Source organism: Furipterus horrens, unplaced genomic scaffold (assembly GCF_987537825.1).
Source record: "Furipterus horrens unplaced genomic scaffold, mFurHor1.1.pri manual_scaffold_2, whole genome shotgun sequence".
Lineage (NCBI taxonomy): Eukaryota > Metazoa > Chordata > Mammalia > Chiroptera > Furipteridae > Furipterus > Furipterus horrens.
The window spans coordinates 49872738-49887455 of record NW_028327172.1 but is presented as its reverse complement, the minus strand read 5'-3'; the positions used below and the strand labels follow the sequence as shown (position 1 = coordinate 49887455).

The following is a 14718-nucleotide window of genomic DNA, read 5'->3' as shown; positions in this document are numbered from 1 at the left end:
AGATAAGAATTACAGGAGGCTTCTCATCAGAAACCATGCAAGCTAGAAGGCAGAAGTGCTGAAAGAAAAAATACTTGTCAACCTAGAATTCTATACCCAGCAAAAATATTTTCCAAAATGTTATAGAGGTATAGGCAGGGAAAAGGGGAACTAAGAAAGAATGGTGAGGCACCCAGGAGCTAAAAATAGTGAAAAACCATGATCAACCATCAGGATGAAGGGCAAAACAGAGAAGGAATAGGATATTGTCACTGAATCCCATTGGGAGCTATAACCATTTAGAAGCTGTCTGGTAGAAGTTGTAATTGCAGACAGATGCAGCCACTCTTAGAAATACGGTACTGAAGAAGATAGGAGAAAGAACTTCTCTCAGTCTCCAATCTCTTGTGCCAGTGCCTACCATTGAGTGAATCCAACCAGAAGAAAGCCAGCAAGAGGACCCCAGTGATTTAGCCTATGAGGATCAGCTCCTCTGGGCACAGACTGGATCTGAGGGGAGACTAGAGAATAACCAGCACACACATGTACTGGCTCTGTACAGAGCCAGGATTCAATTCCAGATCAACCTGAGTCCTTTCCACCAAAAGCACTTTTTACCAGGTGCACTGCCTCAAGTACATCATCAGTGAGAGATAAGACCTCCAGTGTGGGGTAGGCCCGGTCTTAGAAATCCTGAAGGCTAGAATTCACTGTTCGGACTTCACTCTATGGGAAACCAGCAACAAGTATAAGTTTTTATTGCAGGCCCAAAAGTATCCTCACTTTGATACAGTTTTGAAGTAATTAATTAATAATGTAGTGATATCATCTATATAGTGACCTGAGACCAAGGGAACTGTCCATGTGCATGGGCCATTCTTCTTCTTGTTGATGGTGGTGTTTGAAACAATCACAGATGAAAGTCATAAAAATGAAATCTTTCATTTTCGAAACCAAAAAGTCCCAATCAACAGAAGTTAGTATCAGAGAAGCAATTTGCCATGTTCCTCCATAGCTGCACAGGGTTAAGAGGTTTGAAACATAAAGTATTGAGTGTGAAGAAGAAAGCCTTGCAGTGTGTGTGGGGACACCCTTTAGTGCTCCTCTTCTGAGAGCCAAGTTCACAGCAACTACATAAATCTTTCATGTGTTTTCTTTCCCCATGCTCCAAAGACGCTCTGGGAAAATGAAATGAAGAAAAGTCAGTGGAAGGAAATAATGAAAAGCCAATCATCTGGCCATCTCCGTCACACCCCCGTGTGGGGGCTGGCATCACTGAAGAGTCAGTTACAGTGGTATCAGGGGCAGAGCATCTTGAAGAGAAAACTGTCAGTCTTCTTGACTGAGATTTCCAAACACAATATTTTCTTTTACATAGTGATAAACACAAAGGTTTTCACTTGAAACAGCATCATTTTTATGGGAAGCCTAATGAAAAAACACATCCTGACTTTGAATCAAAATTGCTCTGCTAGCTGTGTGATCTTAGGGAAGTTACTTCTCCTTTCTGAACCTCGGCTTCACTAGTTGTGAAATGACAGTAATAATGCCTACCACAAAGGATGGGTATGAGCATGGTGCTTGGTACCCAAATGGTACTCTATGACTGTTTAGAGAATTTTACCTTCCTCCTATAGAAGCAGGGAGCTAAAAGGATGGAGTTCTTAGTTATTCTTGGTCCACATCTTTAAAAAACAGTAGCTACTATTTGTTCATTCATTCATCTAAGAAATATTCATTCAGTACCTTTTATGCACTGGGGACTCCTAGGCACTGAGAATGCAGGCAGGGTCCCTCTCTTCATGGAATGTATATTCTAGTGGGAGAGACAGACAACAAATAAGTAAACACATAAACAATATAGTAAGTATAATGAAGACAATAAAATAAAATAATGTAGTAGAGATGGGAGGCCCTATCTATTTCAGGAAGGGTGATGAGGAAAAGCCTGCAGTGATAACATTTGAATTAAAGCATGGATAACGAAAGGAACTAGCGGTACCAGGATCGGAAGGAAGAGCATTCCCAGCAAGGGGCACCTAAGTGAGAGCACCCCAGGCCTGGTTTGAGCTTGGCGTGTTTGTGGAACAGAAGCAGATGTAAGCAGATGTGTAATGGAATGCAGGCAGCGTGGAGGGAGTAGAGTTCAAAGTGAAATTGTAAAGAGAGGCAGGAAGGAGCAGGTCTTTCAACCAACATTCAGTCACATTATTGAGCATGTGCTGGGTACTCTTCTAAGTTCTGGGGAATACATCAGTGACCACAAAAAGTCCCTTCCCTCAGGGGTTGACATTCTAGTGAAAGAAGTTTCACTGGGTCCTGTAGACCCTGGGAGGCATTTGCATTTCATTTTAATTATGTTACTTTGTTTGATCTTCACAATCTGTAAAATAGGTATTATTATCCTCCTTTTATAGAGGAGAAAATAGAGGCTCCCAGAGACTAGGTTATACAACCTGCCAGAAGTATATCATTTGTGGTGAGGGTTGATCATTTAGCAGAACAGAACTGTGTGCCCAATCTCAGGTCATGTTGCTGGCAAGTGTAGAGCCTGGATTCAAAGCCTGGACCATATGTTTCCAAGGGCCTTCCCCCACCAACACGGTCCTTCATTCCTCTTGGTTAGAAAGAAAGAATATGTGCCAGTACTTAAGTAAAGCCATGACAAAGGTAACTAAATCATTGTCCAGGGTCACTCAGTCATGGGGCTGGGGTTTGAAGCAGCCACTTGGAACCCAGAGAGTGCAGAGAACTGTCTCCCTACCCCCTGTTGAGCAGCCATGGGCCCCTTCACTTAGCACCTCTGCAGCAAGAAGAGAAATGGCTCCCCAGAAGGGACCACAGGGCAAAGGTGTTCAAGGTCTCGAGGACGGGCAGCCCCAGTTCTTCCCAGCAGAGGCAGGAGCAGCAGCATTCTGATGGGATAATCACAGGTATTGATCAGGCAGCAGAGAGATCCTGTGGCATTTCCCAAGCTCGGAAGGCACCACGATGAACAAATTGGCTTTTCTATTTGATGTTCACTTAATTAAGACATCCAGTCCTTCTAATGGACAGTGTGAGGTGTGGAAATTACTGTTTTTCAGCCATTTCATATAAAATGAAAACCAGATCTTTAAGGCATGGGTCCTTTTCATTGTATCTTCTTCAGGCTCAATTCAGTTATGAATTATTGGATACCTTCAATAATAACTACTATTATCTGCCTGTATATTCAAAGCCTCTTTCTGTCTTGGGAATGAAAACTCTAGGGAAGTTGCTAAAGTACCGTTTAGTGAAAGCAGTTGTTTCTGTATTTGTGCACTCAGCAGATGTTTATTATGTGCCTACTGTGTGTCAAGCCTCTGTCAGTTCCTACAGGAGGTAGCGTGTGAATGAATCACGGTCTCCATTCTCCAAAAGAGCAGGAAAGAGGCCCCGCTCGTCCAATCATGCATTAATTTATTTGTTCAGCCAACATTCCCTGCCTGTCTTCTCTGTGCCAGTTCCAATGCTGGGCAAGCAGAGATGAACTGAGAGCCAATCTCCCAGGGTCCCTCTGCTGGCAGGTGGTGGAATCCAAATTCCTACCCTGGCTGTCAGACTCCACAGCCCTGTTCTGACTCAAGCACTCCCAGGCCTAAGCGGGAGACAACTTGTATATCAGCTGTTATTTTTATCCTGCAACCTAGGTATGTGCCCTGACCAGGAATTGAACCCACAACCTTTTGGGGTATGGGATAGCACTGCAACCAACTGAGCCACCCGGCCAGGGCCATCAGCTATTTCAATAAGGGAGACACATTCTTTGATAGAACTGTGCCAGGAGAGACTACCGAGGGCTTTATGAAGTGGCATTTGAACAAGGTCTTGTTAGAAGTGGTATTGAAGTGACATCTGACCCCTAATCAATACTCTCTTTATCAATTCCTATTTATAAGACTCAACCTGCTTTTTAAGAATCCTGCATTGTATAATAAAATGCTTTTTATCCAGTTAGGTTAGGAAATTGGCTAGTTTGAGTAAGTAGTTTCATTCATAAAAAGTATGTACATGGAGAACAGGTGTTCAAAGAACCAGACTAGATCAGCATCCATCCCATGACATTGTTGGATAAAAATAAATCTTCCTGGTGGTTTGAAAGATGACTCAGGATCTGACAGGGCTCAGCTTACTCGTAAACCACAGATACAATTAAGATGACCAGGGCAGAGCCAGTTTTTGGAAGGCTTGATTTTTGGCATACCTTTGTCATATTTTACTGAAAATGCCTGGAGATTGATATTGGCAGATATCCTATAATGAGACTTTTCTATAAATGCCAATAATTTAAGAGGTCTTCTTCCCCAAGAAGGCCATGGTCACCAGTTCCCTGTGTGCTGTCCCAACACTTCTGATAATGAAAATAATCATGTTAATTATAGCAAATCTTGAGACGTAAAACATATATAAATAAGCAATTAAAATCTACTTCCCAGGAATAACCACTGTAAACATCCCTGTGAAATTCCTTCCTATTCAAGTGTCCAGCAGCCATAAAGGGTCAGAAAGAACAGCAGCCTCTCCTAGAGTAAAAGGGAGTCTCCAGGTGAAAAGGGCCTTCAGACAGACATTCCAGACCTTCACCCCAAGACTCGCCCCCCGCCCCGGCAGCAGTCCCTGAGAACCATCCGCTCCAGCTCCGAGGGGCACTCTGCACCTTCAACACTCCAGTCCAGGTTGCAGGTCACACCATCCCCCTTCCCTAATCCACACTGACCGCTTCTTATAAGAACCTGATTCAGTGCTAAGGGAGCGAAATGAGAAATCACAACAGGCAACAGGTTTCCACAGGTCCGCAACTGCCTGTGGGAGAGCCGAAAGGACTGAGAACAGCCCCACAGCCTTGCTCCTCCAAGCCCGGGCACACGATGCATGGTAGAGACCACTGCGTTGCTTGCCGTCTTGGAAAGGGCTTCTATGTCCCTTCCTCGCATCTCAGCAACAGAAGTTCAGCTTCCTCAAAGCCCTTTGGCCCTCCCCTCAGAATTAGTCTTGGGTCAAAGCCTGGTGCGAGTCATTCAAAAAACCTTTACCCATACCTATTCTGCGGCAGACCGTGCCTGGGACTGTCACCATTTAATGTAAAGAATGCTTTTGCTCAGTTCCAGGCACGAGGAGAGAAAGAGCTAGCAGGTGGCAGAATCCATCCAGCACCCAAATCTGACCTTCGGCAGAAAATCACTCAGCAAAAGTCCTACCTAGTCTCGCCTGCCATAGAAGCTGCAGGACCCAGGAATCCGCAGGAAGCCAGTCCCAGGGAAAGGAATTACAGAAGAGCCAGGACCGAACTAAACTTTTGGGCCTTTCATCTCACCATTGTTAAAACCCTAAGGGGCCCAGGGGTGAGCTTTAACCCAGTAGTAAAAGCAAAGCAGGAAAAAAAGTCCAGTGGGGAGACCCAGAGTACATGGGGGAGACATTTGTGGAGAACCCATGCTGCAAGCTTGAGCATGAGTGGAAGTTGGAAATAATTGGCATCTAGTGCTCGCTTTGGCAGCACACATACTAATGTTGGAACGGTACAGAGATTAGCACGGCCCCTGTACAAGGATGGCACGCAAATTCATGAAGCCAAAAAAAGAATATTGACAGCTGGTGAACCTCTCCATTGACATGCAAGTGCAAAAAGGCTGTTCAAACCTACCTTTTCTGTGCCACTTCTTTTTCTTTTTCTTTTATTTTTTTATTATTGCTCTATTACAGTTGTCCCATTTTCCTGTGTTGCTCTCCCCTGCCCCGCCCACCTCCCCCCTTTCCCACAGTGAGTCCCCGTCCTGTTGTCCATGCCCATGGGTCATTTATACTAGTTCCTTGACTAGACACATCCCCTTCTTTCCACCCTTACCCCCTCTTCCCTCCCCTCTGGTCACTGTCCCAGTCTGCTCCTTGTTTCCATGCCTCTGGTTCTATTTTGCTCGTTTGTTTGTTTTGTTTATTAGGTTCCTGTATTAGGTGAGAGCATATGGTATTTGTCTTTCGCTGACTGGTTTATTTCATTTAGCATAATACTCTCTACTTCCATCCATGTTGTCACAAAAGGGAGGATTTCTTTCTTTCTGCTGCGTAGTAAATGGAACTGCCTTTTGATCCAGCAATTCCACTGCTAGGATTATACCCGAAGAATCCTGAAACACCAATTCAGAAGAACCTGTGCACCCCTATGTTCATAGCAGCGTTATTTACAATAGCCAAGTGCTGGAAACAGCCTAAGTGCCCATCAGTGGATGAGTGGATCAAAAAACTGTGGTACATAAACCTACCTTTTGACACTTCAGCCTCCCCTAATTAAAAATAATAACTAAAATGTTAATAGCCTATTCCCTGCCATCTTTCAACCACTGTACAGCATCAGGCAGGTGAGCACACGCAATGGATACTTGCAAACAGTACAGAAATGCATGTTGAAGACAGAGAAGCAAGTGGTGGCTTAGAGGCAAATAGGTCTGCATTTGAATTCTGACTCTACCACACTTACCTGTGTGACCTCAAAAAGCTGACTTCACTATTCTGAGCCTCCTCCAAAAGGGATATAATACATACCTTTTAGACTATTGTGAGAAGGATTAAATGAAAGAATCTATGAAAATGGACTAGCACTGTACCTGGTACGTGGGAGGTGTTCAATAATGGTAGGTACTTATTTTATTATTATCAGGAGAATGGGGAAACGAATTAAGATTCATTTATGATACTTCAGATGGACCAAACCAGAGCAAAGCTGTGAGTTGTAAGAGTCGCCTGGTGCCAGATGTGAAGCCTAAATGGGAAGGTATTGCAAGAGCCTATCTGTTTAGCCTGCTTATGTAGCAGAGCCCTGGTTTGAATGCAGAGTCCTCTCCCCAAGACCTGTAGCTTCCCAGGAAGCCCCATCTCTAATGCTGTTCAGGTAAAATCTGTAAACAAGCTCTTAGGGGGGTTTGCCAGGGTATTCAAACATCACGTTTGCCCACCTCAGCTCTGGGAGTCCCCCGGCTTTGAGGCTGTAGGTCAGCAGTCTCGTATGGTCACCATCATCACCTCAACCCTCATGGGTGAATATTGGTTTATAGCTACAAGGCACACTCCCATGCTCCTCACAGTAACCCTGGGAGGTAGGCAGGAGAGGGCTTATCATCCCCATTTTATGAAATTAGGGAAGGATGACTCAGAGAGGTAAGTCCTTTGCCTGCAGTCAGCTATGAGCAAGTGGAGCCTTATCCTGAAACCGATGTGCACGGAGCTGTAGGAGGCATGGAAACATATCCCACCAGAAAGAAAAGCAGAACTGCAAAACTGGGGCGTGAGGTAGAACGTGCCAAGTCCCAGCTCCGGCGCCATTCTATTTTTTTTACTCAGAACCACCCCTTGGTTTTCAGGTACGACAGCTTTGGCCGTCTGACAAATGTGACCTTCCCTACTGGCCAGGTGAACAGTTTCCGAAGTGATACAGACAGCTCAGTGCATGTCCAGGTAGAGACCTCCAGCAAAGATGATGTCACCATAACAACCAACCTGTCTGCCTCAGGTGCCTTCTATACACTGCTGCAAGGTAAGCCAGCTGGGGGCTGGGGGACTTCCAGGCAGAGCGGTGGGGCAGCCCATTGGAGAGAGGATGATATAAGAAACCAGCTGCTACGGAGCTGCCAGAGAACAGGAAAGCTATACAACTGGTCTCCTTCTGTATTGCCACCCAATTTGCAAAACACACTAGCCTGAGTCCTGTGAATTCTCTCCCGGGAGTTTTAGAGTAATATTTCATTGTCTCGTCCCATTACCATCAGAACAAAGGGTAGAGAGCATTAGCTCCTAATGGAGGTGACCTCACTGTTCTGCCATTCTAATGACTCTGAGATTAAAGACTTACTCTCACACTGGTGCAAGCGAGGACAAAAGACAGAATAATTTCACCTAATTATGAAAGGGATTTGGGTATGGAGAAGTCCTTCCGAAGCTCAGGTGAGAACAGTTTGTGCGTCTGCTAGGATTCCGTAGACAAGAGACCCTTTCTCTCTGCATCCATCATATAATCCCAGATATGTGTTGATCTTTTAGCTTCATCACACTGATGAAATATTGTTGTGAATTGTCTGCCTCAATTGTTCTCATGGGATGTGGTGACTTAGAGTGGAGCTTGCAGCTTTGTTGCACTTAGTAAACATAAAAAAGTTTAAAAATAAAAAGACATCAGCAGGAAAAGCCTTGCTTGCTCTGTCCCCCACTCCCAAAAGCTTTGACACAAAGTAGGAAAAAGAACCTTGGGCTGGGAGTCAGACACGCAAATTCTAATCCTGACTCTGCCATATCACCGTGACCTTCGATTTTCTTCTTGGGAAAAGAAAGCAAGTTGAAGCCCTGTCACGTGATGTAGGGCAGCACAAAGATCAGGAGTTCTGGGGGAGACAGGCTGGGACCCCTGCACCTGCTGCACATGCTGTGTGAATTGGATGGAGTCACTCTTCTCTGGGCCTAAGTTTCTGGGTCTGGGAAATGGGGCTGATTTATAATGCCTGCCTCATAGGGTTGCTCAGACCATCTCTTTAGAAAACATACATAGAATGACCAGCATGGGCCAGGCACATAGTATTGTTCAGTAAGTATTTGTCAGATTAATTAATTAATTAACAAGCAATTTGATTTGATTTGCCATAAGAAAATAATTGTATATTTTCACAGCCACTTTTACTCCCAAATGTATTCTTGTGCCTTTAAAAACTAAAAGAACATGAAAAATAAAATGAAACTAGACCACCAGTTTACACCATACACAAGAATAAACTCAAAATGTTTTAAAAACTTCCATGTAGGTTGTGAAACCATAGATGTCCTAGAAGAAGACATAGGCAGTAAAATTTCAGACATGTCTTATAGCAGTATTATTTTGCCAATATATCTCCTCGGGCAAGGGAAACAAAAGGAAAAAAAATGGGATTACATCAAACTAAAATGCTTTGGGACAGCAAAAGAAACCAACAAAGTCAAAAGGGAAGCCAGTGAATGGGAGAACATATTTGCCAATGATACACCTGATCGGGGTTAATTTCCAAAATATATTGTATGAAGAACATATACTACTGAACACCAGGAAGACCAAAAGAACAATTAAAAAATTGGCAAAGGACTTGAATAGGCACTTCTCCAAAGAGGACATACAGGTAGCCAATAGACATATGAAAAAAAATTTTCAGCATCACTAATCATCAGAGAAATGCAAATTAAAACCATGATGAAATATCACTTCACGCCTGTCAGAATGGCCATCATTAATAAATCAACAAGAAACAAGTGCTGGAGAGGATATGGAGAAAAGGGAACCCTAGTGCGCTGTTGGTGGGAATGCAGACTGGTGCAGCCACTGTGGAAGACAGTATGGAGTTTTCTCAAAAAATTTAAAATGGAACTGCCTTCTGACCCAGCAATTTCTCTTCTGGGATTTATCCAAAGAAACCTGAAACACTGGTTCAAAAGAATATATGCATCCCTATCTTCATTGCAGCTTTATTTACAATCATCAAGATCTGGAAACAACCCAAGTGCCCATCAGTAGATGAGTGGATAAAAAAGCTGTGGTACATTTACACAATGGAATACTACTTGGCTGTAAAAAAGAAGGAAATTTTACCTTTTGTAATAGCATGGATGGACCTGGAGAACATTATGCTAAGTGAAATAAGCCAGTCAGAGAAAGACAAATACCATATGATCTCACTCATATGTGGAATCTAATGAACAATATAAAGTGACAAATGAAATAGAACCAGAGGCTTGGATACATGGAACAGACTGACAGCTGTCAGAGTGGATGGGGTTGAGGGGCTGGGTGAAAGAAGGTGAAGGGATTGAGCAAACACACAGGCACACACACACACACACACACACACACATGCACACACAACACAGAGACACAGACCATAGACAACAGTGTGGTGCTAGCTAGAGAGAAAGGGAGGCAGGAATAAGTGGAGGTGGGCAAATGGGGGCAAGTGGGGCTGGAAGGAGACTTTGCTTGGGGCTACAGGCATGCAATGCAGTGCACATACGGTGTTTTGTTGAGTTGTACACTTGAAACCTGTATGGTTTTGTGAACCAATGTCATGCCAATAAATTCAATTTTAAAAGCTCAGAACAATAGCAGTTCTCAGTCAAAGAAAGAAAAACCAAGCCCTGGAATTCCACCCCCACCGAGCACCTGTAGCAGTGGGTTGGGACACACCCCAGGTATTTATGCTGACTGGGTTATTACCCAGAGAAGGTACAATTCCAAGGCAGCCAGGCTCCTGCCTGACCAGGGACAGCAAGGCCACTGATTACTCAGACGTCTTGTCCTTCAGGGCCATTTTCTTCCTTGTGGTGAAGAATTGTCTCACCACTCCATGCCTCTAAGCTGGCTTTGAGCAATTTTCTCAAAAGTTAATGCAGGCTTTCTTATATTTGGGGAACATTTTGAAATTCAAAAGTGCCATCAAAAAGGTTTTAAAGGGTACCATCAATTTAATAACAACTTTTCAGGTGGTGGTATGAGGCAGGGGAGACACACTGCCTGAAATTTATACAAGGACTTAAGGCACATTGCAATTTCAGAAACATTAAAATGTGAAAAGGAATAGAACATGTTGAAATCCAGGGGACATATTACGTGCTCTTCCTCTTTGGCACCTCTGCTAGGCTCCGTTTCCTTCTTCCATACCAGCCCAGATGCTCAGTTTTACGGCCACCTCAGTAGTCTCTGTAAAAAGCTCTTTCAGTTTCATCTCATGTCTGAACTCTGGGAAGAAATGAAAAGTAGCTACTAATGAGCAGCAGCTTTGGGAAGTCACAGCTCCCAGTAAACGGGGATCATTTGAGATGGGCCTGGGCAGATGCTGTTACAGCCAAAGTCACCCTTAATGGACATATGGGGGGATGCAGCAAGAAGCAGCTTTAAAAGATAAATTGACACAGGCTTTTTCACTGTCCAAAGGAAGTAAAATACAGATTGTCAGTGACTAATGCATTGCAAGTTTGAGGCAGATTTTAGAATTCCGTGTGTGAGAGAAAAAGGGAGAAAATGGAGGGAGGAGGAAATGGGAGAGAGAGGGGCCAATTTGACGCTATTCTAGCAGGGAATACTCACTGAGGGTTTCCTACAAAAACTACATCCTTACTGCTTGTCATAGCCTGGAGTATATCTAGTGCAGTCCAGGAAATGTTTACTATGCACATGCAGTAAAAACAATAATGATAACTAACATTTTGGAGCACTTATTGGTATGAAATATATTTTTAGTGTTTTACATTCATAGTCCTGTATAATCTTCACAAGAACCTGATGAAGTAGGTATTACTAATTTTCCACATGAAGGCAATGAGGCATTGAGAGGTTAAGTAGCTTGTCCAAAGTCACACACCTAGTAGGGGTAGTGGACTCAGACAAAAAGACTCTAGAATCCACTTTCTTAACCACTAATCTAAAGGTAGTGGGGATCTATTGAAGGACCATGTTCATCCTAGAAAAGTTCACTGTGACAGGTGTGTAAAATGGGACAGTGGAGCTAAAAATGACTGGATACATGACAGTGACCAGAACAGTGCCAGGCACATAAAACTAATAACAGCTAAAATTTATGTAACACTTACTATGTACCAGATACTGTTATCTGATGTTTATATTCATCATATAATTGTACAGATAAAGAAACAGAGGCATGAGAGGTTAAAAAATTAGTCCAAGGTCTTACAGCAAGAGAGTGGCAGAGCTGGGACTTGAACTTAGGAAGCCTGGCTCTGAAGTCCATGCTCTTAATCTCAATGCAGTAGTGCCTCTCACAGAAGGCACTGAGGTATTTGAGAATTTGGTCATTAACAGGGTGGCAAACCCTACGTTCTTTAGCTGCAAGGTCACTAATGAAGCCGATAGGGACATTAAGGGGTGTATAGGTGGAGGCATTTGTTCTAACCAGAGAGATGGGGGAAGCTTCTGAGAAGAGATAACTTAAGCAGAGCCTTTAAGGAAAGACTTGGGCTACCATTTATTGAAGAGAAGGGCAATGTGGACAGAGGCAGTAGCCAAGAAGAAGCAAAGGCAGGAGAGTGCAGCATAAGGTCAGAGATGTTATTTCCATTTTTAGAAGGGAATTCAGTATTCATTTCAAGCTGAAATTTACTTTTTTCTCCAGAATCACCTTTTAGCTAAAGATCCAAATTAAAATGTTTTAACTAGATATAAAATTTCAAAATCAGATGTATTTTTAAATTATTGTCATATATATAAATATACATATACATATACATATATGTATATATATCTGCTCCTTGACTTATGATGGGGTTATGTCCCAATAAACCCATTGTAAGTTGAAAATATCCTAAGTTGAAAATTCATTTAATATACCTAACCTACCAAACATCATAGCTTAGCCTAGCCTACCTTAAACATGCTCAGAACACTTACATTAGCCTATAGTTGGACAAAATGCTTAAACACAAAGCCTATTTTATAATAAAGTATTGAATATCTCATTAATTTGTTATGTGTATAGCTTTCACACCGTCATAAAGTCGAAGAATCATAAGTAGAACCATGTGAGCCAGGGACCATCTATCTGTATATATATGACAGTGATTTAAAACATATATGTATGTTTTGATTTAAACTTATATATTTTTTAAATCATATATATGTTTTAAACCACATATATATTTGGCATTCTGTCAGTAATTTAAGTATTGGAGTTCTTTTTTACCTTGTTATAAAGAATATTGTTACCCTATTGTATATCAAGAGCCTTAAAAATGTTCAGTCTTTCTCTCTACTAAACCTACTATTAGGAGTCTATTTTGATTAAATAACCCAAAATGAATACATATTTTTATCCAAAAAATATTTTTAATCAAGATAAAATTCACTCTTTGAAAGTGTACAGTTCAGTGGTTTTTAGCATATGTAGAAAGTTATGCAACTATGGCTGCTATCTAATTCTAGAAAAATGTTATTGCTCCCAGAAAAAAATCCATACCCATTAGCAGTCACTCCCCATTCTGCCTTCCCCTCACTATTCTACTTTTGGTCTCCATGAATTGCCTGTTCTGGACATTTCAATATAAATGGACTCACACGATATGAGGTCTTTTGTGTATGACTTCTTTCTCTTAGCATAATGTTTAAAACATATTAATTTGCAGTGTTACATATAATTATGAAAACTGGCAACAATCAGAAATTATTTGAGGTTTGGTTAAATAAATTATAGTATTTCTATACAATGGAATCCTACATATTCATTAACAAAATCTTTTATGAAAAATATTCAACAATATAGTCATCAGTGAAAAACTCTATAAGCAACATTTTATACTATGAATATATTAGGAAATATCCTACAACCTAGGAATATATCATCATATTTAGAATGGCTTTCTGGGGGTGGGATGTATTGAGATTATGGCTAATCTCCATATTTTTTCTAGTTTGCTCCAATAATAATGTTTTTGTTTCTATAGTCAGAAAAATAAACACATTTGAAAACCACACTACTGCCTCTGCCACACACACAGCCCCCTCCCTCCTCGTCCCTCCTGAGCCAAGTCTGTCCTTCTCCTCTCCCTCAGACCAAGTCCGGAACAGCTACTATATCGGGGCAGATGGCTCCCTGCGGCTGCTGCTGGCCAACGGCATGGAGGTGGCCCTACAGACAGAGCCCCACTTGCTGGCCGGCACCGTCAACCCCACTGTGGGCAAGAGGAACGTCACACTGCCCATCGACAACGGCCTTAACCTGGTGGAATGGCGGCAGCGCAAGGAGCAGGCTCGGGGCCAGGTCACCGTCTTTGGGCGCCGGCTGCGGGTGAGCAGGACCCCCTAGGAGACCTCCACCTCAGGAGGCTGAGTTCGGGGGGGAAAGAGTGAAGAGGAATCTGGAGAATTAGGTTCTGTTCTAGGAACTGTCCCCGGGGGAGAAACTTTTCCCGGACCTACTGTTTCCTCATCTGTAAAAGGTGGAAAGTAAAGCAGACAAGTCACGTAATGAGAGTCTTGTACATCTTTTCCAATGTTACTTGTGGCAAGATTACTGGCTTTGGTGTTAGTCAGGCCTGAGTTGAATTTCCAGCTTCTGTTATTTATTCCCTGAGTGAACTAGGGCAAATCTATTATATCTTAAAGCCTCAATTTCATTATCTATAAAATGAGGAAGATAAACCCAATTTTACAAGTTGCTACAAAGATTAGAAAAAATATATAAAGTGCCTCATACAGAGTCTGGCCCATAATAATGGGTCAATACCCATTCGTGTTGTTGCTGTTATTGCTAATCTTACTACTATTACTGTTATTACTGTTGCTAGTGTGTCCGAAAATTCAGTCTAGCTGTTTGGAACCTAAGCCATATTCTCCCCTTTTTTCAAGCAGTTATCCTTTCTAAAGGAACAAAATGACCCCCACCATAGCCATCACTGCCAATGGGTTGGCATTGGTGGTCTGGTATTTCAGGGTGCTTTTCAGTATGTGGGTGCCCCTGAACCAGCCCTTTCCCTGCCTCACTCCCATGTGTGGCTTCTCTGCTCCAGAGCCTGATTGCCCAGCTTCTCTTCCCTCCAATTTTAGAAAGGAAGGGGATGGGGAGAATGAGAGCAAAGGAACTAGCCCTGGCTCTCAGCACAGTACCTCGGAGGCCACAGGTGCTCTGAAGAGACTTGCTGAGCTGAGCCAGATGTTCCTGACCCCTAAAAACCACAGAAGCATCCTCAATGCAATGTGGCTTGGGC

At 42.7% G+C, this 14718-nt stretch overlaps 1 protein-coding gene and 1 non-coding gene across 2 annotated transcripts in view; both read left to right on the top strand.

Annotated features, from left to right (window-relative positions):
* The window catches only part of TENM4 (teneurin transmembrane protein 4), a 382101-nt gene that overhangs the window by 354402 nt on the left and 12981 nt on the right, over window positions 1–14718 (top strand). Inside the window, 2 exon segments of the mRNA XM_090265745.1 lie at window positions 7356–7528; window positions 13564–13799. Of these exon segments, the coding sequence (XP_090121871.1) occupies window positions 7356–7528; window positions 13564–13799 (409 nt within the window).
* Window positions 5482–5585, top strand: LOC150018558 (U6 spliceosomal RNA). Its single transcript, XR_016509426.1, has one exon. It is a non-coding gene; the product is annotated as a U6 spliceosomal RNA (small nuclear RNA).